Source organism: Centrocercus urophasianus, unplaced genomic scaffold, assembly GCF_019232065.1.
Source record: "Centrocercus urophasianus isolate 14NV4802_14NV808 unplaced genomic scaffold, USGS_Curo_1.0 seq_42, whole genome shotgun sequence".
NCBI lineage: Eukaryota > Metazoa > Chordata > Aves > Galliformes > Phasianidae > Centrocercus > Centrocercus urophasianus.
Genome location: NW_024885000.1, coordinates 2,669,831 through 2,694,810, shown reverse-complemented (window position 1 = coordinate 2,694,810; position 24,980 = coordinate 2,669,831). Strand labels below are relative to the sequence as shown.

At 45.5% G+C, this 24,980-nt stretch overlaps 1 protein-coding gene and 1 long non-coding RNA gene across 2 annotated transcripts; one reads left to right on the top strand and one right to left on the bottom strand.

Moving 5' to 3' along the window:
• The first annotated feature begins 331 nt into the window (after positions 1-331).
• LOC122168443 (membrane cofactor protein-like) lies at positions 332-11,601 on the top strand. The gene is made up of 11 exons (XM_042833801.1): positions 332-427; positions 1,143-1,334; positions 1,918-2,014; positions 2,653-2,738; positions 3,111-3,317; positions 4,013-4,195; positions 5,144-5,332; positions 5,957-6,148; positions 6,447-6,473; positions 6,923-6,989; positions 10,215-11,601. Exons 1-11 carry the CDS (start codon positions 364-366, stop codon positions 10,264-10,266), a joined length of 1,356 nt encoding a protein of 451 aa, XP_042689735.1. The 5' UTR covers positions 332-363; the 3' UTR covers positions 10,267-11,601.
• Positions 11,602-12,021: 420 nt separating this feature from the next.
• On the bottom strand, positions 12,022-23,787 carry LOC122168452. The gene is made up of 2 exons (XR_006171250.1): positions 23,125-23,787; positions 12,022-16,022 (listed from the first exon to the last, which is right to left on the bottom strand). It is a non-coding gene; the product is annotated as an uncharacterized LOC122168452 (long non-coding RNA).
• Positions 23,788-24,980: the final 1,193 nt, after the last annotated feature.

Sequence of the window (24,980 nt, the reverse complement as noted above, 5' to 3'; positions counted from 1 at the left end):
GCGAGCAGCCCGTCTTTCTGAGGAAAGCACAAAAGCCCCCACGCAGCCGTTTGATATTTTTATTTATTTATTTTTTTTTTTTTCAATCAGTCTTTGTTCGCCTGGGCTGCACCACAGACCGGGCTTTGAAGCCGTTCCGTCAGCCGGAAGGAGGCTGGGCGGGCCCTGCCTAACAAAAAGCCCGCTCCACCGGCTCGCAGCCGCCGTTCTCACGCGCTGCCCTCAGCCCGGTGGCCGCTCCGCCCTAACGAGGGGGCCGGGCGCAAAATGGCGGCCTCCGTTTCACCGAGCGGGGGGATGCGCAGCGCGCATGCGCAGCGCTCGGAGCGCCGTCGCCCGAGAGAGGGACGCGGAGTCGCAGGCATGGTGGCGGGCGCGCTCGGGATCGCGGTGTTGTTGGCGGGGCTCTGCGCGGCTCGGGCGCAGGGTGAGCGACGGGAGCGGTGATTTGTGGGGTGGGGGAAGGTGAGGGGGCTTCGCGTGCCCGGTGGGGGCGGGGAGCTGCAGCGGCGGCGGGAGGAGAGCGGGCGGCCTGTGGGGATCGAGGAGACAAAGGGAGCGGCCGCAGCGCGGGGTTGGGTCGTTGTGGCGCTGGGAGGACGAAAGTTGGCTGCTATATTACGGGTTTGGGGGCTTTTTTTTGGTGTGTGTGGTGTTATTTTGCGCGAGGGGAGGAGCTCCTTTGTGTTCGTTGTTTGCTTTTGCTGCTGGAAGGTGAAGAGGAACGGTACTCGGCGCGGATTGTGTCATAAACTTAATCAAAAACAGAAAAAATTAGGAACTAGAAATTGGTGTGTTTTTGAGGTAGAACGCTAAAGAGCAACTGAGCAGAGCAGCAATGAACCTGCACCGGTGTGGAGTGGGCGCTGGGTGTGATCAGGGTGGGAACTGGAAACCCAAAACCTTAAGGACTGTAAAAACAGTGCTGGCTTTTAAGAACTTCATTACTTTGTGCAGGTGTCCAGACTGCATGGGGCTCTGGGCAGCGCGGTCTGGTTGGGCACCCCGTGGGCTTTAAGGTCTCTCCTTTGATTTGTTTGCATTAACATCCTTCAAACCCACTGCACTGCCCTTGCTTTGCCTCCGCTTGTATCTCCTCGTGCTGATAAATATTGTTTCCTTCCTTCCCCACGCTCCTGCAGAATCCTGCACGCTTCCAGACAGCGTTCAGTATGCAGAGCTCACGGAGGACTTCAGCACAATGAGCAGCTTTCCTGTTGGAACCACTGTGACGTACACCTGTCGCCCTGGCTATATGAGGATCCCTGGGATGCCTGTTAATCGAACGTGTGGCGAAAACTTGACGTGGTCACAAATAGAGACGTTCTGTACAGGTAATGTGTGTGCGTGGCCTTGTAGTGGAAATGTTAAGTTATGGCCTGAAGCAGTGATTGAGCACCTGGTGGGAAGGCAGGGCCAGCCCAGGGGAGCTCAGGTGCATGCAGTGCATCTGAGTGAGTGGAAGAGGTGGAGTCAGGATCCAACTCCTCCCAAACCTCATTTAGGGGTTGGTAGTGGGGGTGAGGGCATCCCTGGAGATGCCATGCTGGAGATCCCTGCCTGCCTGCCTGCCTGCCTGCCTGAGGCTTTCCAAAGGTAAGCAGCTCTTCTTCATTTCTGTATTCATGGCTGCTGTTTTGGACTCGTTCTCATTTGTTGTAGCCAGAGGTTTTGCCACTCTGCTCTTACCATCTCATTATAGCATTACAGACCTCTTGCTTTTTTTTAATTTTAATTTGTTTTTCCTTTGTTGTTTAACAATTTCAGTTGGTTTTGAGTGAGATTAATTTTCTGCATAATTTTAAAATGAAGCTTGAAAAGTTCTAGTGACTTTAAGGGCAGTGTGTCTTTGTATGTAGCTACAAAGATATAGGCTTGTTCTTTTTTTTTTTTTTTTTTTTTCTTCCCTTTCCCCAGCAAAAAGATGTATTCATCCTGGAGAATTAGAATATGGCTTTGTTAATGTGACAGATCTTACATTTGGTTCAGCAGCTACTTTTTCTTGTGAAAAAGGGTAAGTGTTGGTTTTTTGGTGTTTTGTTTTTTTTTTTTTTTTTTTTCCTATTTAGACCTGATTTGAACCAAACCCAAACTGAGGTTCTTGAGTTATAGCAGGACAAATCACAGCAAAATTGGCTTTGATTCCCTGGTTTTACTTGCATCAAATTAGGTGTATATAATAAAGTGCTTAGCAAAACTTTGTCTGTTACCTCTAACAATTTCTTTTTTTACTGTCCCTGTGGCACAGGAATTAAGTGTATATTCACTGCACTTCATTATTACATTGTGTAGCAGCCTGTTTGTCTGTGTGTAGCACATCAACTCAGAAGCATTAAAACCCCTCACAGGATATTTTTTTTTCTTTCTCTTCAGGTTTTCTTTAACATTGGTGACTTGATGGTATTAGGTGTGTGTCTGTAAAGGGAGAGGTTCTGTCTGTTTCTTTAGTGATGTCTCATTTGCTTCTCTCATTCTCAAAGTTGAGTCTATTAACAAAATAGCTCTGAAGATAACATTCTCACCATGAGAGAAGCATGGTGTGTCGTGTCTACATAGTCACAGAGCAGAATTATGTAAACAAGATTTCTAGCTGCTTCCTGGAGAAATGAATGTTATGAAGTTTCACCTCTTTGAATGTTTTCATCTGTCTAGGTACAGGTTATATGGAAATAGTCAAATTTCCTGTGTAATTAAAGATAAAGGTGTTGACTGGAATGGAGAACTTCCTGTCTGTGACAGTAAGTAAAGTACTGCTGTATTTATGCTTTGTACTCAGGCAGTGGTAGTTTATTTTATCATATAGTTGTGTGCTGTACATTCACTGGTGAAAGAAATGATGGTAAAATGGGGCAACACCTAAATTTTTTTTCTTGAGCTACTGGGGATGTGCCTGAGGAATCGGCACTGAAAAGTGTCAGTTACTGTTGTAGTAAGTTAATAGCTATTAAAGTCTACCTATTCTTGTTACAAATGACCACAGGTCTTTCTCAGGTAGAGCTAAGACAAGTTACAGCTCTGTGTTGGATTTTTAAGTGCAATGACTTGAAAATCAAAGCTTTTTACTTCTGGGAGCAAAATTCTCTTAGCTAACTTTTATGATTTCATTCTAGAGGTTCCTTGTGCTCCTCCTCCAAGTATAGCCAACGGGCACTACACTGAAGCAGACAACTATGTTTATCAAACAGCAGTAACCTATAGCTGTAATGATGTCCAGAAAGGAGAAGATCCCTTCTCGCTGGTTGGTTCACCTTCTATTTTCTGCACAGTTGATGAGAACTCAAATGGTGTTTGGAGTGGACCACCTCCACAATGTAAAGGTTGTTTGTTTCTCAAATATAAATATCTCTTATAGGACTCAGATTTCAGTATCTGCCTCTTTTGGAACTGGGGAGCTGAGGGGATGGATGGTTTTCCCTACAGGGGAGGAGGAACTTTGTCTTCTGCTGGTGTAAATTGATAAAATCGCAGTGCACCTCAGATCAGCTGCATTGTGGATATTGGAGTATGATATAGAGGCTGGCTTAGAACTTAATACTTAAAAAGTAAAATAGGAGCACGCAGTTGGTAGAAGTGGCAAGGACAAAGTGAAGGAGCTGAGCTGGAGTACCTAATAAAAGCATGTGTGAACAACCACCGTGCTAGTGCAGAAATAAGAGTAAAGTTTAGCAAGCATGTGGTGTTGTTTTGTGTTTGCAGGGAGAAAACCGGATGCTTTCATCTTGTCACTTGAATGCTAACCAAAATAATTGAGTTGTCTGAAATTCTGCTGCTGTGTAGGAAGAATTAGGTGGGTTGGAAGTGGGACGTGCTTTTAGTTGACTGTGTACTGTTGCAAGTCAATGGCTTAAATCATAGACAATCTGGGATTGGAGAGAGCAGGCTTCTTGGGCAACCCAGTCCAAACAGTTAGAGGAATTAAGAAACTTTGTTACAAGTATTAAAAGTGCTGCGACTGCTGTGAAGATACTGTTAACAAATGTTTCAAAGCTGCTCTTCCTCTTATGTATTTCAGTGGTCATCTGTGAAAACCCAGATGTAGAAAATGGAAGAAAATTATCTGGGTTTGCATCTCACTATACCTATGGGAGCACAGTTATGTTTGAATGTGATCCAGACTATGTCTTGTTTGGGAACGATGTAATTACTTGTCAAGAAAATAGCACCTGGTATCCATCAATACCAACTTGTAAAAAAAGTAAGTTTTTATATAGGAATCCAACTTTTCTTGTATGTTGAGGGTGTTGTTAAATCTTAGCTATAATTTAAAGCAATCTCACTGTAGCTGAAAGTCAGAAGCTAAAGAAGTTGACATTGAGCCTCATCATGACAGCTGTTCCAGGTGTTCGTGTGACTTCACTCCTAGCAGTGTTTGGATGAGAATGAGTTGAATTTTAGACATAGAGGCTGTGGCACGGGCGTAGTGTGGTGTTACTGCACTGTAATGGCATCCTTTGCTCAAGTGATATCATGAAGAAATGAGGATGATAGATGTGCATTTTGGAGTCTTGATAGAATGTACAAGGGTTGTGCATAACAGAGAGATCAGTAGGGTCCTTCCTGTGTACTCAGAATCATGATGTGTCTGGATCTGTGCTCGTGTCTAGCTCTTCAGCTCTAGCTTTCCAGGCATCAGAATGCTTGTAGGTTTTTGACCAAGCAAATTGTTATTAGGCCTAATTCACAAGGGCCGTTGAAGAGCATTTTCTGCAGTCTTCCTCCTCCCACTGTGCTGGAGGGGCAGGGAACGTGGCTGCAGAATACAGTCAGAATTTCATGTATGTGTTCTAATGATATTCTCTCAAGAATGAGAGCTACTTCTACAAAAGATGTGCTTGAGTGCTTCATAATGGATGAGTCTATAAGGCACCCGAGAATGATTCGTATGAAAAACAATAAACCAAAGATTACAGACATCTCAGGTGCTGTACCATCATGCTACACTCATGGAGTGATGCTGCTTTTAAATCTTCCATAGAAAACATTTACACTTAAAATTATGGTAAAGGTAGAGGGGAAGCTCTAACAATTCAGGTACACTAATAGCACTGTATTATACAAAAGCAGCGTGTGCTTAGAGAGCTAATGAATTATAAAACATTTAAAACTTCTTATTGCTGCATTTGCTTTTAAATTTATGTTTTAGTTAGTGAAGATTCGTGTGGTGCCCCAAAGATCTCCCATGGAGAAGTGGTTCCACCAAAATCTGTGTACTTAAGAGGAGAGTCTGTTCAGATAAGGTGCATTCCTCACTGTGCTTTTCCTGATGGTGGTACAGAGGTCACAGTAATGTGCCAAGGACAAAACACGTGGAGTTCTGAACCAAACTGTGCATGTGAGTAGAATTCATAATTAGGAAAATCAAGTGACAGGTTGGAAATGTCTGATGTAGTGCTTGAGCCCTGAAGGTCAGAGGCCTGTCAGCATGCCCAGCTGGTCACAGGTTATGTTAACAGGCTGTGAGTGCCATGGGTTGGGATTTGAGGAACTGTGCAGTTTTGTGCCAAGCTGGAGTCCTCCTTTAGTCTTAGTTTTGTGTGTGGAAATGAACACAACTCGAGAGCTGATCTGAAAGCACTCCCACAACAGGTCTTTCTGAACATTCTGCCTTTCTAGGTGACAGACTTCATCTTTTTTTTTTTTCCTTTGCATGATGTGATCACTGGTAATATGAACAGAAAGATTTCATCATTACTTTGATGCAACTCTATCCCAGTGAAGCTGGGGTGTGTGTTTCTGCTCATGCATCTGCAGCATGTCCATCAGCATACATTTTTGCTGCCTCTGGGCAGCAGGAAGCCTTTGCATGTAATGTCTTAATGATGAACTGAGCTTCTGATATTTACACGAATGTAGGGACTTCTTGATGGCAACTTCTTTAATCTGTGCCATGTATCAGCTCTGTTCTCAGACTTCTTTTTTTTTTTTTTTCCTCACTTCCAAAATATTTCCTTTCTAGGTGGTCCTGAACCTTCTGATTCCTCTCCAGTCATCAGCCATGGTAGAATAATTGAAGGGAAAAAATCTGTGTATTCCATAGGGGATTCAGTTACAATTGAATGTTATGCAGGCTACACATTGCATGGTGCAGCTCGTATTGAGTATATTGGAGAAGGCAGATGGAGTCCAGAAGTGCCAATCTGCAAGTTAAGTAAGTATAAACTGCAAGCATTTCCAATAGAATATTTACTACTTGGGGATGTGCTTTTATATTCAGAAGTCCTTTATTGCAAACTTCTATCTTTATTTTGGTGTAAGAAAGATAGATTTGGGTAAACATGCTTTTAATAATTGGCATACTTAAAAAAAATTGCTGTGCAAAGCTGACCTGCTGCAAGGATCATCTTGACAAGTGTTTGATTCATTTGAGACACCCTCTTGAGTACTTATATGGTGCTTTTGGTTAAGAAGCATGCATTCCTCATAATACTCATCTACTCTGTTTTTAGGTGCTTATATCATTGCCATCATCTGTGGTAAGTATCATATCATTCCTGAATGATGTACGACGTGGTGTTTGTTTTTTATGTGCAATTGATATTGTGGTCATCACCTGGGACTAATAGGAACTGTGTCTGCAGTTCTGCTTGCTTTGAAAATGCTTGTCTGCTCCTAAAATCAAGCTTTCTACCACCACTTCTTTATAAGTTCATTCCAAAAAAGCAATGAGTGTCGTGAGCTGCAGTGATAGTCCTGAGCTGGTGGTGTTTTGCCATCGTGGTGATGCCTGTTCTTGAGCTGAACTCTACTGAAGAGTTTTGAGTATCAAATATATAATTGGGAATTAAACCATGTGAATTTTTGAGCATTGGAAGAGGAGGATGCTGTGTAGGATTCTGGGTGTAGACAGCATTAATTTTTGAGGAAATGTTTCTTATGGGCTGTTTACTATCACTCTAAGGCTTCTTTTTAATTCTTCCTCAAGTGATCGTGGCAGTTCTGGTGTTTCTGGCAGCCTTCTGGATCTTTAAGAAATTCATTTCACAGGAAGGGTAAGTAAGCCTTTTTTACTGGCAATTTCTGTGTGACAGCAAAAGCACTGCTAACATATGTAGTTGCTTAAGCTTTATCTGCCTCTTCTTTTTTCAATTGTGTGATGTCTGTATGTGAGCTTAGCAGCTGAAGTACCTAACAGCATATTTGACTTTTTCCTTATCTGTTACTTAAATAAGATGCTAACTATCATTCCTGCCATTTTAAAGGATGGAGAAGCACCGTCCTTGGGCTTGTCTTTAAGAAAAGTACACTTAGCATTGTTCACATCTGCTCCAAAACCTGCCATTTTGTATCTTAAACCAGTGGTACTATTGGTTTATTTTGGCTTCACCTGCTTTATTTTATTTTGGTTTTTTTTGCCTGGATAAGCACCTGGTATCACTAAGGAAAATCTCCTTAGGCTTTAAAAGCCAGAGTGGTTTAGGTGATCTGGAAGCCTTGCAAGTGAGCTTCCTTGCTTCTGCATGAAATGTAGCAATAGTAGTGAAGGGAAACGAGACTACTGCTGTGTTTTGGTCTAGAAACAGCTTGGATAAAACACTGTGGACTTAATTGAGCCTTCTCCTTGTAGTTATGTTGACCTAAATGGTCCTGTAGTCTTTGAACAAATAGCAGGCATTGCTACTAGAATGTATGATGTGTAGGTAGACTTCAGTTCTGTCGTTTGCAGTAGCAGTGTTTGTTATCTTTACATTACAGACTGTATGAGATTGGGTGCACAAATAGTGGATTTTGTTTCTTTATGAAGCATGCGTTGCATTTTGAACTTTCTTTTCAGAGTAACTGGTTATATATGCTTTTTTTTGGTAAGGAATTGGCAGGAGGATTAAATGCTTTGTGCATTGCTTCTTGTAGTGATGTCTTGTTGTTGTTTTTAACCTTCTCAGAAGAAAATACTGTTTTCTTGGAGAAGCACTTTGTAACAGACAAACTACTGAAAGCTTAGGGCAGGTCAGGTGGAGCAGTGTTACAATATACACCTTACCAAAGCTCACTTAAATTTCAGTAGATTTAATTAAAAAAACTGAATAAATGTGGGGTTTGTGAGACAAAGGGATGCTTTCAGTCAGGCTAACCAGAGGAAATACTCCTGTAGTTCATATTTGTAGTGAAGTACATGTGGTGCTACTTGGGATGAGCCTGAAGCTAGCTCACACCCAGTGATGTTTTAGTGGAATTATCCTCCCCATGGGGAGCATGGCATCTTTTCAGTGACCCAGTGGCTGGGGCTGTGCTGCAAAGTAATGCAGTGCTTTTGATTAATTGCTTTTCGTCCAGCGCTGGGATGATTTGCGACCTGGATAACCCTGATGCAGTCTAGTACTACTATGGCAGCACTTCCTGCACTTCTGTGAGGAAACTGCTCAGTGTAGGAAAAAGAAGAAGGGATCTAAAGGAAATGCATCAAAAAGCAGAACAAAATAATGCTGTATTCCTGAAAATCCCATGCCATCTCACTGTGCCCTGTGCTTTCCTTCAGCTTCATTGCTGTGAGCGCCTGACTGTTAAATCCCATTCTTGTCTGAAAGCCCAATCTAATCTCCTTCTGCTAGGGCCCAGAGCTCACTCGTTTTCTGGATTCCTGAAACAGCTGAGCCTTTCTGAACCACTCTGCTTCCAGTATCTCATATTGTACCTTGGCTGTGTTTGTCTTCAGCATACAGCAAAAGCTGTGTCTTGCCCTTTGCTGCTTCTGTGTTCAGTCTGTTGGTTTCATAGGATATTCAATTAGACCTTTTTCCCCTTTTACTGTTCAGCTCATATACAGTTGATGAGAGTTGCAAGAAAACATGTATTTTAAAAGCAAATACACCAGCTGAGATGGAAGAACTGCACAAATGAATTAATTGAATCTTGAAAAGGTATACCCTTCCCACTTCATTTGGGCATTTGCATTAAGCTTATTTGCGTTAAGCTTAAGTGTCTTTTCTTTATGGTTTACCCTGAATTTTAGAAGTATGGAATGCAGTGAACCTCAGTTTCCTATAGAAAAAGCAGTAAGAAGCATTCATTCATTTCCTCCCTTCAGAGGAAACCAAACTATGTGTCCTTTCTGCAATGAGCTCTTTCCAAAATCTGGCTCTTTGAGCCGTGCTGCTGCAGGACAGATGTAAGACAGAAGAGATCGACTTGACTCTTCCTCGTCAGTATTTTGTTGTTACTGTTCTTAGTGGTTTGAATTTGCCCAAGAAATGTTTTTGCAAACTTGTATCTGTGTTGCTTTTCCCCATGGCACAAATTCTGTAAAGGTAATGACTGAAATGTTAGGTTTCTTATTCTGACTTGAATCCTTTTCAAAGGAACAGTCCTGTATTTTATTTAGTTATTAAATAACGAGTGACTTCTGAGTATTTTTGATAAGCTTGAGAAGGCATATATGGAATTAAGCTTACGTTGATTCCGTAAGTATGTGTTAATGAATAGCAGCTTTGTCTCTGAAATAAGGTGCTCCTAATTGAGAATTAGTTTTCTGGCATCAGTTTTCTGGGTTGGTTGGCCTTACTTGTGGGGAGAGGAGTTGGGAATTCTCCCTGTCGTGAGCAAAAGGGGGGATTGGAAATAAGGGAAATAATGTTCTGATAAAGCTCCCAAGGCTTTTGTACAGCATCTAAAACTCCTCGGAGACCTCAAGTAACGGTGCAGATGTTTGTTGGCTTTGGTTTGCTTGTTAGGTTGCTGTGAAGGAAAAGCTGTGCTATTCAAGAGTTTGAAAATGGATGTGGGTTTCAGTGGTCATGGCTGTGATCATAAATTTATTACCCTCTTGGGTTTAAGTACTGCACACTTTCCACAGTGAGCTACAGAATCAAATTTTCACTAATGCTTGGCTTCTGGCTGTAAAATACATACTAACCATCAGAGTGCATATAAAACACATGGGTTGCTCACAGTGTGGCCTCCAAGTGAGGTAGGAATCCTGTAACTGCTCTGTCTGTGCTCAGCTGCTGATAATATTCTGGCATGGTTTCTTCATCGCTTGAAATGGTCCACTTGGATCAAATCCTCTCCTAATCCTTGGGTCGTTCTTTGCGCTCCAGAGCCTGAAACTGGAGCCAAAATCTCACTAAGTGTATTGGTTGCTTAGGAGGAAGCAGACAAGTGAGTTAGTTCCATGATTTCACCTGATGATTCAACGCTACATCTGAGGATGTGCTTCCAGAATAAATGTAAGAGCTATTTAAATGTGAAATCCCTGATTTGACTTATTTTTCTGTTTGTAGGAAGAGTGACAGCACTCCACATACTGCCAAATACACGAGCTGTAAAGCATGAATGACTCTTTCTGAGGGTGGGAGGGAATTTGCAGTTGGATGTGCCTATCAGAAACGAAAATGAGCGCGCTTATTCGCCTACGGAAACCTAACATACCTCACCCTGTGCTTTATGCTATTGGTTAACTGTAATAGGGAATAGGAGGATAAAAAAAAAGATCAGAATTGTCTGCTGTTTTGCTCTGGGTCATTCACTGTCTCCTCTGTGTATCTAAAATGGACTTAGAGGCTCTTCCTGCAGCACACATCGCTGTCTGTCGGCCGGAGCACTTACAGAAGATGGTCCAATGTTAGCACTCAATTTCTCAATCGCTTTTGCAGTTGAGGTGGTGTAAATGTCATCTCTAATGTTCTGAAATGTTTCAAGTCTTTGTTCTTCTTAAAGAGGTTGGTGCAATGTGAGGCTGCGTCTGTTTGAAATAGTTGCAATTTAGATCTTGTATCTGCTGCTTTCTTGTTTGCCAAAGTTGATTCTGTATATCTGATGAATTAAAATGTGCCTTTGAATCAGAGTTTTGGCTTTTATAATGCCTTCAGGAAGGAAAAAAAGACCTTTGGTATAATCCCAAGGGAGCTGTAGTGGTCTTGTTGCACTGGGGAAGTGAAGGTTTCCCTAGCAGGGGTATCTCCTGCGTTTGTATTTATTGGCCTGTTGGCAGAAGGAAATCAACCAAAACCTGCTGAGAATCTGTGTGCCCATCCTTGGGATGTCTGATGTTATTATGATTTTTACTTTGAATCTTGATGTCCGTTTCAGAGACAGTTATGTTGCTTTTCAGAATGAAATGCTTCCATATGAGTTTAGCTGAGCTGAGCGAGGACGGGTCTTGGCTTTGTGGGTTTGCTGCCAACATGCAGGCAGCTTCTATGCGCCCGTTTTCCCAGAAGGAGCAAGTCACCTGGCATCAGGTGGCTGAGGCATTGACTGGGCTGGATTGGCACAGCTATTGGGAACGGGTTGTTTCAACAGCACAGAATTAGTTGGGGTTTCGTTGGGATGTTCCCAGCGGTTGTTTTTGAGCGCTCCTAATGGCCTCCAGTCCTGAAGAAGGGGTTCTGGCTGTGCAGAAGTGCTTGCTGTTCACAGCCTCTCCAATAGCTGATGCTTAGTTTGCCAATTGCTTGTAAATACTGTGAAAATATAATGTACTGAGAATTGAGTGTTGCTCATTAGCTGGCTTGTGTGTGGCATTTCCAATATCTCGCAATATACTGAAATAGACCGAAAGCTTGAGTGAAATGACTGTATAAATTTGGCTTTATTTTTATATTTTTATGAATGTAAAGATGAGTGGTGGCTTGTATTATTATAAATAAAGATATTATGTGGCAGTAAGTGTTTGTCTTTCATTTCTTGTGTGGCGGACAGCTGTGTTCTGTTTTCCTAGAGGAGAACGTGAGTTGGGTACATGAAAAGTCAGGTGTGAGGTTTGTGATCCAAGCGTACTCTTGTTTCTGCACAGAAATGTGTAGTCAGCTGCCTCAAGGTGCAACCTGTCAGAGGAAGGGCTAGAAAAGTAGCTAGTGTGCTTTATTTTGTAATTCATGATTGTTATTATCTGCTATAGACTGGAGCACTTGAACGTGATGCTAGCAGAGAGGCTGGCTGTGATGAAAGCATCGTGTTGTTGCCATCTGCTGGTGTGTCAGTGGTTGGTAGTTGTCCACATTACCAAAATCAGCATTAGTGCTGACTGCTGAGCGTAGGGTGTGTGATGTGCAAAGGGAGCTGGGACTGAAATGAGACTCAAAGAGATTGGATGTTGTCTAGCAGGGAACCACGTCATCTGTCTACCTGAGACAGAGCCTGATCCCAAGCAGCACACAATTTTATTTGAAAGAAGAAGCTGTGAGTAAATAACAGTTTTAAGGCAAACAAATGGGATACAGCGGGCAGGAGGGAGGCTGGCTGTGCTGCTGTGCGTGAGTCCTGACTTGCTCGAGGTGAGGGACCTCAGCTGGGTGTCAGAGCAGATGCTCCGCTTTCCCCTTAAGCGTCCCATGGTGCTGAGTGTCCTCCTGTGCTGCAGGATGGTCGGTCAGAGGTGTAACTTCGGCTCAGAGAACAGGAGAGCACGCAGGATGTTTGTGAAGCAAGGTCGTGCTTCTGCTGGTGTTTGTTTATAGGGACTCTGGGGCTGGGGGGAATGAAGTTTTCCATTATTGTTGCTTTTCCCCCTACATCATAACCGATTTCAAATGGTGCTAGACAGAAACTGAGACTCTGAACACCAAGAGAAATCGGTCAGCCTGTGTAAGAGACATTTTTCTGGCTCAGAGAAGATCCTCTTGCAGATGACAGCTATGCATTCTTTAAAGAAGACTATTCAGTGCTCTATTGAGTGCTTCATCCTCAGCAATCGCCCTTTCTGTGTATGTAAACGTGTTTGACAGCAGCGAGATCAGGCAAAAGTAGTTTAGTTTGGCTTCATTTTTGTGGTTTGGATGCAGAAAAATAAATGTCTAGCAAAACATTACTGGAAGGGAGCAGCAATAAGCTCCAAAGAAAGTAATTTTAGGAAAAGGAGTGGATTCTGTGTGCATCAGAGTGATTTCATCACTGTTATTGAAGGCACGTGTGGGTTTGTTGACTGTTGAGATCAAACTGTCAGGGGGAGCTTCTGTGTTTGCAGAACAAGTCCTTGGAAGCTACAGAATGGTAATGCTACAATGAGAAGATCCCAGAGCACACAGATAAAGTACATTTGCTCCAAGTTAGTAAATTAAATGCTAGCTTCTTAGTGACTGGGTAGGAGGAGAAATGTACTCTTTGCCTGTCAGGGTGTAAGAAGCACATTGCTGGTTTCCATGCAACTTTTGGATGATTTTACTCTGAACAACTCGAACTCGGCAGCCATTGTTTATTAAGTAGCAATACATTGGAAGGATGATTTTCCTGTTGTGCCCCTAACTTCCAGTGGGTGCATACAGTGATTGTATAGTGTCTAGAAATCAGATGGCATTACAGAACGGATGGCTGGCAGAAAAAGAAATGATGGGGGAAAGTGCTGGTTTAAGGAGGATAGGCTGTCAGTGAAGTTAGCAGCTGCTTGATCTTCTCCCACGCTGTAATTCTTGCTCCTAGAACACTGATTTCAAATGGTGCTAGATACAAAGTGGGAAAATCTAAGCCACCATGTGAAACCAGCTTCCAGAGGAAGACAGATCTTGCGTGTGGCTGCAGGCTGAGAGGGGAAAGTCCTTCATCTCCACCGTACCTGGAGAAAAATTAATTTATTTGATGTTATTAGAAAGCGAGACGGTGACTGTCGGGTTAGTTATTTTATTGATGTGATTTTGAGCATCTCATGGACAGCTGAGGCTCCTGTAGGAGAAATGAGACGTGTGCTGTAGAAGCCCAATGCTCAGCAGGGACTGTTGTTTCCTTTGCTCGCCAGGTAGAGTAGTAAAGCTCTTAGCAGCAGGTGGTGAAAAACATCTGTTTTCAGTGGTGCTGATTTTGGAGGTGAGGAGGGGGGGAAAAAGAAGTTTGTGCCATCCAGAAGCAATCTACCATCCCATTCAGACACAGTCAGTCTGTATCCCCTGCCCTGGGGCAGCGTTGTGGCTTTCCATCACTGACTGATCTCGGTGTCAACACAGGACAGGTGGACACACAGCAGTTGGGTGCCCTTGGTGACAGGGGAGGGAAATGTGACTGTCACGATGGGTCAGCTCTCACGTGGTTTGTAAATAGGGTGCTCTTATAGAGCAGACAGGGCAGGGCTGCGTGAGGAGACTGAAATCCTGTCAGCAAAAAGGAACTTTTAATGAGAACGAATTACGTGGAAATGGCTTTGAGTTGTGGGCCAGAATGAAACCTAAAAAGGGAGCGTTTGAAAATATAACTGTAAATGGTTCAACAAAAGTTGCTGGGGAGGTGGGAGAGCGTGAAAATGAGCGGCTGACGGCTATTGGGAATGGAAGGGGTGCGAACAGTGCTGTGCTGCAGCCGTGGTGGTTACCCTGCAGCAAACGTGTGGGAAGAGATGGCTGGCTGCAGGCCTGCCAACCACTACACACGTGCAATTTGCCAACTGTCAGACCCCGGCCGCTGTCTCTAACCTGTGCTGACACAGAAGCTGGTTTGAGGTGGAATCGAGGTCAGCAGAAGCGGAGTTGTGAGTTTTACTTACTGATACCCCCGGGTTTTGGCAACTCTTAGCATCAGTTTTGTAACCACACCAAGAATCTGCTTCAGTATCTACATTTTCTAATGCACACCCACAGATAGCGGAGGAAAGCTCAAGGAAAGAAACATGTCCTTCCAAGAAAGGGGGGGGTGGAGGAAGGGGAAGGAGCTGTACTAGATTACAGTCTGGATATTTACTGTAGTTTCTAAATCCATTAACTGGGGCAGCAGGGTGAGTGAAAAGTGGAAAGCAGGTTCCCTCCCCAGTGTCCATCTTGCTGGCACAGTTATTTATGAGGCATCCTATATTATCAGCATAAAGGTTTACTAGTGAGAAGCTGGGCTGCAAGGTACTGCTGCCAGAGGTTGGCCCTGCAAGGACCACTGCAGCATCCTGTGGACACAGGCTCAAAGCGAGGGTCCCTTTGTGGCTGGTTTTGTTTTTTTGTTTTTTTTTTTTTTTTTTCAATATTGAACACATGCCTTAACAGGAGGAAGAAAGGTGTAGTAAGGTTTTTAAAAGTTGCTGGGAATGTCAGTTATGTTTGCACTGCTCTAAGTGAGAGCATCGCTGGAGATGTGAGGCAGAGGAAGATGGTGAGTGCCTCTGACCCCTTCCCCTCTGCACCTCCCATAGCAGCCAAAACTTCCAGCAACAGCATGCAGCAGTTAAAGACCAATGGCTCACTCATTATTTATAGTTTGATCAAAAACAAATTTCCTTTTGGGTGTGATTAAGATGATGCTGAACCTCCTGCAGATCTCCCTGGGCCTCACCAAGCTCCCTTTCCCTGCATGCAGCTGGGAGGTGTCAGCCCTTGCTGCCAAGCTGCAGATACACCTTACAGGAAGGATCCATCTGTGACATTGTGTTCTTTTCTTTCCAAACCCAATAGCGTGCTGGGGCAGGCAGCGTGCAGGAGGAAGGAGAAAAAGAGAGCAGCTCAGGACCATGTGATATGCATAGCGTGCATATATGCAAAACCAGTGCTTGTCTCAAGCGTTTGCTGGGTGTGTTGGATGTGTGTGTCTGGGGACACGTGCAGAGACAAGCAAATACCATCAGTTAGAGTTGGCTTTGTCAAAGTATTCCAGAGTTTTTGGAAGTAATAGCAAAGAAAGTACGATGTTATTATTCTTTTTTCCTTTTCTGATGCATTTTAGCAGCAGCAGCGGTGTGCTATAGCTTCCTTCAGAGGAACCTCTCTAAGCCTTTCAGGACTCCTTGCTGCTTTATATCCTCTAGACAAGGCAAAAAAAGGCAAGAAATCCCTATCTACCCCATGAAAGGGAACCTCCTCCCTAGCTGAGGACCTTTAATGTAGTCTGCAGGAACGTGGCAAGTCAGTGCTGCAGACCTGATTTCTCACAACTGCCTATATATAAGGGCAGGTTCTGGGGATTCTGCAATGAGCATCTTTTTTTTTTGTTTGTTTGTTTGTTTTTTTTCCTCTTCATTTTGAAATGCCAGAATTAAATTCTTGGATCATCAATTTCTGGTCTCCCCTGCAGGAAATATCCCTGTTCTGCATGCAGAGCTGAGGCAGAGAGGCAACCCTCAGTCAAGAGATGAGTCAGACCAGGCCAGGTGCAGGACAGAGGGGTGTGACAGTGCAAGTGGTGACCTGTAAGGGAAATTGAAATGAGTGAACTTCTAAGCTTTCAAAAAAAAAAAAAAAAAATAAGCTTCCTCAGCTCGGGGGAGCGTGTAACTGCATCTGTTTGTTGTGCAGCTTTGTTACTCGGCGGAGTTGCGTGGGTCAGGTATGGACAAATGTGCCCTAACTTGCAGTCTAGGCTAATCATTATTGTGCAGTGCCTTCTGCAGCTGCAGCACTGACCAAGGCTGGGTGCAGGCAGGTAGGTGCTGCACTGCTTTGTGGGTTTGATGCTTATGACTAGAAGACAGCCTTAGAGATGCTGCTGCTATTCGGGGCAGCACAAACATGCACCTCCCTTGTGAGCTCAGAGCATAATGGAGACTTTATCCTTCATTAGGACCAGAAGAAAAAACTTCAGGTCACATTCCTGAATGAACGGTTTGTTCCTTTAGTTCCACTCTTGCAGCTTAAGAATTGTGCTGGAAATAGTAAAGTGAAAAACAGGTGCTCTGAGTCTACAAATTCATGCTGCTGTGCTGCACCAGCAAAAAGAAAAGGAGCTTGAACATTGCACCGTGGCATGCTGTGGTGTACAGTACTACAGTCTGTAGGATTTCTAGTCCCACACAGCCTATGGGAGCAATGGGAAAGCCAGGTCTGCTTGGGTCACTGATCAGTTTTTACATACAGTGGAGCCAGCAAACAATCTTTTTCCAGATTATTCAGAGCATGCCCTGTGATATGCAGCGTTGCTGATGGTTGGAATTGGGTTTGTGTTCAGGTCAGAGTTGCATCTTTGCATTTCCTCTTTGCAGGGTGGTTTCACTCGAGCACATTTGTTTGTGGTTCTCTCTTAGTGCTTTGAGTTCTGGACTTTGTCCTGCTGTGGTTTTGGTGCCTACCAAAGTTTTCCTGAACAGGGCTGAGCCCTGGCCTGGCAGTCAGCATAGGTGTTGTATTGGTGGTTTGGATGCAGCTAACCTTGTCTTGAGGGCTGAATAACACTAGAATCAGCTCGGATGCATCAGCTGATGTGATGGGCTGTAGCAGCCCTCCTGTAGTGGTTCTATTTTTTCTGTGTTTGGATCTAATAAAAGAGGCTTAAAAATGTCTAAGGAACCCCTTAGGTGTAGGAGATGGTTCTTAACAGTGCAATACTACTAATATAACTGATTTATTTGCAAGACCTGCTTGGTTTTTTGTCTGTTTTTAATCCCAAAACTTTGTGTTGCACTTAGCACTTATTTGCTATTCTCCTGATTTACTTGTCCTAAAGCTGTTCTGAACTGAAGGGAACATTAGCATGGTGATGACTGTAGAGGTGCAAGCCATTAGCATTACAATTTCTGATCTTCTGCTTCCCATCTGCTAATCTGAAATTGTTTTGACCTGTGTGCAGTCATACAGTTCTCTTCCACCTTTACTTTTGTGAGAGTTCCTTTGCAAAGCCACAGCCTGCTTGGAGGGCACAGGAAGCACTGAGCTGCTGAATCCTATTGAGGATTTCAGATGATTCAAAGAACGATGAGGCAAATTCACACAAGGCAGAAAAGCCTTGCAGTTGCATGACCTCGGTCATGGAGAAGCAGTAGGAAGGAATAACAGTTCAAACTCATCAAATGTAGCTATGCACAGCTTGTTTGAACAGCACATCACACAGCTAACCACATCAAAAAAAGTCTCCACTAAAGCAGCTGAAACCAGGAAAGTAATTTTCTGTTCCTGACTCCCGTACCTGAGCATCACCTCAGAATATACAGTGTTATCGCACGTCTGGAAAGAAGTCACAGGGAGATTATTGTGATTCGTGTAGTCTATTCAGGAACACGGTGTTTCTCTAGCACTACAGATCCAAATACTTCAGGTAATGTCAAGAAGGGAAGCCCCATTTTTCTTTGTCGTTGAAGAGACAAAAATAATGTCTTGTAGAAGTGGTGAACATAAGGGAACAGCTGCTGCCATTTTTTAACTCAAGTGCAGCCTGCCCTTAAGCCACATGTGTACTCTGCCACATTCTAACACCATTCACAATAGAAGGACCTGGCAAAAAAGCTGGAGAAAATCTCTAACCCAACTCCCCCAGGCAGTTTGCTTTTTGCCTGTTCCCAACATTCTCATCATCCTTTCTATCACAGAAACATCCCTGTGTTTGAGAGCCATTGCTGCTCCGCATCGGAGCTGCAGAACCAAATGCAGAACGGCGTGCTGGTGGACACGTCGTGTGCACCATTTGCACTGGATAAAGATTGTTTGTGTGGGGAGCTGAAGAGATGTGCTTAACTCAGAAATAGCTCTCTTCCTTGGAAAGCTTAAGGTCTGAATCACACTGTGTTGGCTCAGTTTTTAGCAGACAAGCTATCGCATATGCCTCCCTGTAGGCGAAGAGTCGTCACTGGCATCAGGATTAGCAGCCAGGTTCTTTTCCTTGGGAAACTGGAGAGTAATGCTGCAGGCTAAGGCAGGCTGGAAGCACGGGCAGAGGGCAGAGCAAGAAGTGGCCCAGGGCAGGATTGCTGGAGGTGGGTTCGTAGAACTGCAAGCAGGAAGGATCTACTTATGGTGGTGCTTGGCCTGGGCTGGCTCTGCTGGACCCCCACATTCCTCAGCAGTTTAAAAGGAGCCAACCAAACTGTTACTGTGAAGATGGGGACAAAATAAGTTATTTTGCTGAAGATCCTTGAGGCATTAAGTACTCAGTGCTGCCTATGGAGCCGAGAAGACTAGAGCAGGGTATAAAGTATGCCTATTGATGTTGCCCTGAGTAGCCAACTGAAAATACCATTGACATGGACAGGTAGAAATGCCTCAGAAAAAGGTGGAAATCTGGCAGGGGGTGAAGCAGCCTTAGAGCTGAGGTACCTGAAACTGAAAGCACGAGAGGTAGCAGCAGTGTGACAGGAACAGCTGTGGAGTCCACCTCCTAATGACTACAGGAACAGAAATGCAAATATATGCACTTTTTTTTTTCCCCTTTGGAACAGAGTGTAAGTTGATGCCTAGTCCTTCAAAATACATCACTCCTGTCTCCCAGCAGTCCGAAGGAGAGAAGGGGAGAGAGCCAGAACAAAGTTTTTGAGCAAGTTTTTGTAGTTTACTCGAGAAGCAAATTGCAGATCAGGGTTTTAATATTCTGCTGAGATCGGGCGTATTTTGCACCTACGCTTCTAAACTCGGCTGTCCCCCTACTGCAGTAGCTTCACCTTAACGCCTCGCCACCAGGTTCAGAGCTCAAGCACTGCAACTGTTGCAAGAAATGTGGACTGGGAGTTCCAGGACCTGACAATGAGTCAGGAATGACCTTGCAGCGGGCAGCTATTGTACCTCTCGGAGCTGTGCCAGTATAAACGGCACTTGCATCTCAGAGTGCAGTTGAAACCATTTTGTGAGATTCCCACGTTGGCCATTTCTGCTGCCTACTTTGCACCAATCTGTGTGGGTCAGTACAGGGCAGGGTGTTCCCTTCTTACGCCATAACAAGAGCATGGTCCCAGCCCTAGCTCTCAAATATCTGCCTCTCTGTAGGTATACAGAGAATATGGGTGACTTGGGCCTCTCTTGCATGCAACTCCCTCCGTTGGCACCCGTGCTACAGATGCTTAACTAATGGAGCTTTAATCTCAACCTAACCCCCCCCCCCTGCTACGCCCATATTAAACTGTAAGAAAATGTCCTTATAAAAAAAAAAAAATACAAGGCGACAGTGAATTTTCTGGATAGGTCTGGAAGCGATTTGTAAGAGAAGTGAGGAAGGAATACTTGGCATCTGGACGTTCTAATGAGTTTTCCCAAATAAGAAAAACATTTCCTCATAGACTGTAAGCTTCTCACAGCATCAGTAAAGCTCCTGACACAGAGCCCGACGCTGTATTTGTATGACATGGAAATTAACAGCAGCAGCAGCACTGCAGGCTCAGAGCCTACTCTGTGAGCAACAAAATGGCTAGGGGTGCTGTTGTGTTCATCTGAATTCCTTCACCGTTTGTGGGTGGTAAAATCAGTGGGTGCCAGTATCCCTGCCATGTCAGGTATGGTTGCAAACTTAAACATCGATGTTAAATTAATGCTTCTAACATTATTCTAGCTTGTGCCCTCATCAGCTCAACCCCACCGAGCAGAGACAGCAACCAACAGCAAAATCGGACTGCGTCACAGATGTAACATGACCATCGGCAAAACAAGTGCAGAAAGATATCATGGCTGTCTCATCGTTCAGACAGCCTTCTTTCAGGATCACAGAAGAATGAGCTGGTAATGCTTTTACATTTGTGTCGTGAGCGTTTGTGATTCTTAACTGTCCCAAATTTTGCAGGCTTTGAACGGTCTAAACTCAAAAGAAAATGGCACGTATTTTGCCAGCAGACCCAATGCACTGCTGAACGCTGCGTCACAATGCCGCACTAAGGCTGAGAGTGCAATAAACCCTGCTTTAAAAAGAAGGGAAACCAAAATATGGAGAAATACGTCAGTTTACCCAAGTGTCAGAGGGAGAAAGGGTAGACAGCTTTAGCAAGACCTTCTGAGGCAATACACAGGAAACCATTGTGGAGCAGCTAGCCATGTACAGCTAACATATAGCATTCACATGCACAAAATACCACTGTCCTACAGAAATACGCCCTGTCCCCTTCTTAGCCTTGTTTCTTGCAAGCCTCACAGATTCCACCTGCTGCTAGTAACCTCAATTCCTGACTAATGCTATTTACAGCCTAAGTTTAACATTGAACTAACTCCTCTCTCTCTGTCTCCTTTTCCTGCCTGCACTTAGTTGCAAACTATCAAAAAGACAGGAGCAAAAATAAATGCATCCTTACATTGAACGCAGCTACTCAAGAGCATGCATACCCTTACTATAGTGGCGGCCAGTTGCACCTTCTTCCAAGGCATTGAGAAATGCCATTAAGATGCACTACCTTTGCAAATTAATGGGGTCCTCCATCCCCCTGCTGTGATGAGGGAAAAACGTGGAGGGTTCTCCCTTTGGATAGGCTTAACCCACTGTTCTCCCACGTAAAAAAGAATCAGTTCTTAGTATAGCTGCTGGCTGGACAGAATTCCCTCCGTGGCTGCCTTGCACTGTTCCCACAGATGTGTGTATTTATGCCTGTCCATCTTGCTGTAGGGACCACCATTGCTGCTGCTATTCCAGTTGCTCCCCTGCTCTGCGGAACTGGCGCTGCAGGAAGCAAGGATGCTCCAGCCAGCGATGGGCTCAGTGAGTCAGGAGGGGCTGTGATGACTGCAGCAGGAGCTGAACCCCCCCTGGAATCCGGCAGGAAAGGAGAGGAGGCGAGGAAGGTAGAGATGGGGAACAGGAACAACCTGGGGAGTGGCACCTACTGTCTGTTTGCTTCTTCCCTCCTTGCTCTTGCCACCACACTGCTGTTGGAAATGGCGTCCTCCCCTCTGGGTTACTGCGCAAAGAAATGGTCGGGCATAAAACCGCAGCGCTCGCGGCCTGTATCTGCCGGCAGCCCCAACCTGGGCAGATGCAATGTGCCAGCACAGCCCCTGCCTTCAGCCTGACAACCAGAAGAGAGGCACTGCTGTGACTGTAGCAGTGCAGTGCTCAAGCTGGATCTAAACCCAGAGGTTGTTGCTAAACAACCGGTCCTGACGCTTGGTATGTCAGTGAGTGACGAATATAGATTAAATGCTTATGCTACCACATCCTTAAACTTGGTTAAGCCTTGGTGTGATGAAGGGCTATGGGATAATGTGCCCTGCTGTACAAGAAAGCAAAGTTACTGCTCTGTGCTTAATCGGGTGACTTCCACAGCCAGAAGGATTGAGTTCAGAGCCAGCTGTGTCCTCAGAACTTCCCCGCACATCTTCACTGATGGGCACTTGAGAAGAAAGGTGACAAAACAGCACAGTAACTGGTGCAGGGAATGAAGCATTCTCCTCTCGGCATCTCTTTGGCCATTCTGGCACAGCTGCCTGCCCACACTCTGTCCGTCCTTCCCTCCCTGTCCTGTCCTCCTTCCTGCCCACGTCCTAACTCTGCCCTTCCTTCTGCATCATTTCCAGGTGCCCCGAGCAGCTCTCAGTGCAGCTCGTGCTTAACCACCGCCTAAGGAAGAGGAAAAGAAGGAAGGAAAGGAAGAAATAAAAGCCCCAAAGCCAAGCTCTTTCCGTGGTGGAGCTTGGCAGCTCTGACACGTCATCGTGACAACGGCACAGCAAAGCGAAACCTTCCCGGCGCCGGCGCGGGGCAGGCAGGAGGCGGGGACCGAACCCGTGGACCGAACCCGGGGCAGCAGACAGACCGCACCGCAGGGCCGGACCGGGCCGGGAGCCCCCGGCACTTTGAGACGAGCGCAGCCAACATTCGGATTTGACACCAGGCTCTCGGCCAATCCGAGAAGGCTTTTCACCTGCCATCGCCTCCTCCGCCAATCAGACGGCGTGTTTGGGCCGAGAGCCCTCCCCGGCCAATCGGGAGCCGGCTGAGCCACTTAGTTAATGATGCAGCAGTACAGGGAAGACTATCACATGTGAGCTGGAAGGCTGCCAACATGGAGACACGGAGAGAGCAAGGTAAACAACTTTCCAACGCCAAAATGATGACATTTAATCCCTAAATGCTAGCTTCCCGTCTCGACTCATCCTTAACCCCTTTCAGCTGGTGTGGAAGCGTCTGGAAGGCACCGTGTACCTGTCCCCAGTGCTTTTAAAAACTGGCCGACGTGCCCTGCAATGATCACTGCGTCACCGTTTGCCACTTTCTGAACTACGCAGTGACAAAACCCTGATCCCAGCTCACGGGGTGGCTGTTAACCCCTGCACCCAGCCCTGCCTCCACGCCAGCCCTCGGGGGGACGGCAGGGAATAAAAAGCCTGAGCAAAACACGAAAACAGCAGTCTGCAAAGTTGTCATCTCTCTCCCACGACTGCTGCCCTCCTCTGCATTACAGCAATGCTGGCAAGAGTGGCATTCGTACAACCTGTGCCGACGTTCCATTGAGAAAACAGCTCTGACGCAGAGCAGAGCAATCATACCCAGCCGAAATAATAATGAAGGCACTTGGGGAGCTGAACTTAGGGACGATGGGGGAAGGGGACGCCCTGCAAAGCATTACAAAACGTAGATGCAGCTCCAGCCCCATCCTGATCAAAGGGTACGTACGTGGGAAAGACGAACCGGACCGAGGAGCTCTGCCCGTGCACCAGCTGCGCAGCGTTCAGCCCTCCGCTTGCTGTGTAGCGCCGCAGAATAGAAGGTTCCAGAAATTTCCTTTCCGTTAACCCTTTTGGTGTCTGCCCACTCTCCCTCCCCGCGGGATTAAGTGCGCCGGGTCTCCAGCATCGTCAATGGGCGAAGCCTCCTACGCCAACCGAGCCCAGATACGTTCTCTAAATGACACCGTCTGGTGACAGGAGCTCCGTCCCTGGTGTTGGTATTACTTCTCTTTCTTGAGCCCTCTCTCCCTCTCCGGCTGCTTCTCTCCCCTCTTGCTGCAGCAGGGCTGTTGCTGGTAGACCTATCGACGGAGCTTGCTCTCTCGCTCTCTCGCTGAGCTCTGTGACGCAGCTCTAAATTCTCCAGCCTGCTCCCTGTGTTATAACAGCGGAACTGCAGCCTTCCAGGGAGCCCGTGCCAGCAGTGCCAGGGCCAGGCACACCGAGGGAGCCTCGCTCCTGGACGCTGCACCTTTTTTTGGTGGTTATTATGTTCCTCACCTGTGCTTCTGTGCTGCCTTCCGAATCTCTCGGCCTCGCATCTCCCTCTCTGCTTCTGAGTCATGCTTGCTGGGTTAACTCTTTTAGGATTGGTAGTCAGCAACACAAATCTCAAATGAGCGCAGCTGAAACCACAGCCAACTTTGTGGTGGTTTCTGCTTTAAAAAAACCAAAGCAAATCTTCTTGGCTCTAAGAAACAAAAACACACACACACACACACGTTCCAGTAGAGAGTTAGTGCTTCTCGATTAACTGTTTCGGTGTCAGGAACCACTGCTTGCTGCCCTGAAATAAAGGGATCTGGGCCTACATCCTGCGAATACTCAGTCAACATTACCCTGTAGCACAAAGCAACTTAAAAGGAATCACTCATAGGAATGGATGCGGGACTTCTGGACATAAAAGCACAGAAATGCTGCTGGATCCACGTGATCATGTTATGCTTGTTGCAAGACATTGATCTGACTGTGGTTCAGCCACTGAGCAGAAGCAGTGTGTAGGATAAGGTACTGAAAGTGCTAGGAACTACTTAATCTGAACAGTATTAATAAGTGTTGCTGCACACACAGATTCAGAATGCTCAGTGTAGGCAGGGGAACTAATAGCTGCATTCTGGGAGTCTCCAGAATCCAATCATCTCTGTCAAAAAGGTTCGCCAGCAGCTGCATATTGCAGCACAGCAGGCACAGCCAGGCAAGCAAAGTGCTGCTGCTGAGTGGCTCTCCTCTCCCATAGCCCTCAGCCTTGTGTTAGTTCCAGTGCAGTCAACTTCGGCACCAGGCAGAGGAAGCACTGCTCCTGTCTCAGAGCCTCGAAACCGGAAAATGTGGAGGAGGATCAGTGGTAGATGGAGCATCTGGGAATCAAAGCGGAGCTAATGGAAGGCCAGCCCTGCATGAGGGAGTTCATGCGTCAGACTGCATGTGCAACAGAGCCAGCAGCCCGTTTGAAAACCTCGGAATCAGGAGAGATCACTACGCAGAGGCATCTGCCATTTTAGTGCTGAGCTCTGGAGCTGGCTGTGAGCTTTGGGCTTTTCACTACAACCAGGGCTGAAGTAACCACTATTTTTTTTTTTTTCTCTTTACAGCGTCTGAAGAGCCTGAGCTATTTTGGGATTTGTCTGTACTACACTGAAAATGACACCTGTTACACACAGACATAAATGAGAAGAATTGCGAGCTCCTGGTTTCTCAGATACAGTTCTACCATGGAAAAAAGATAGGAGCTGGGGATGTGGGAGGGCAGCGTGGGGTGAGGAGCTGGCCCTTGTGAACTGAATTGTCAGCAGTACAGGAAGC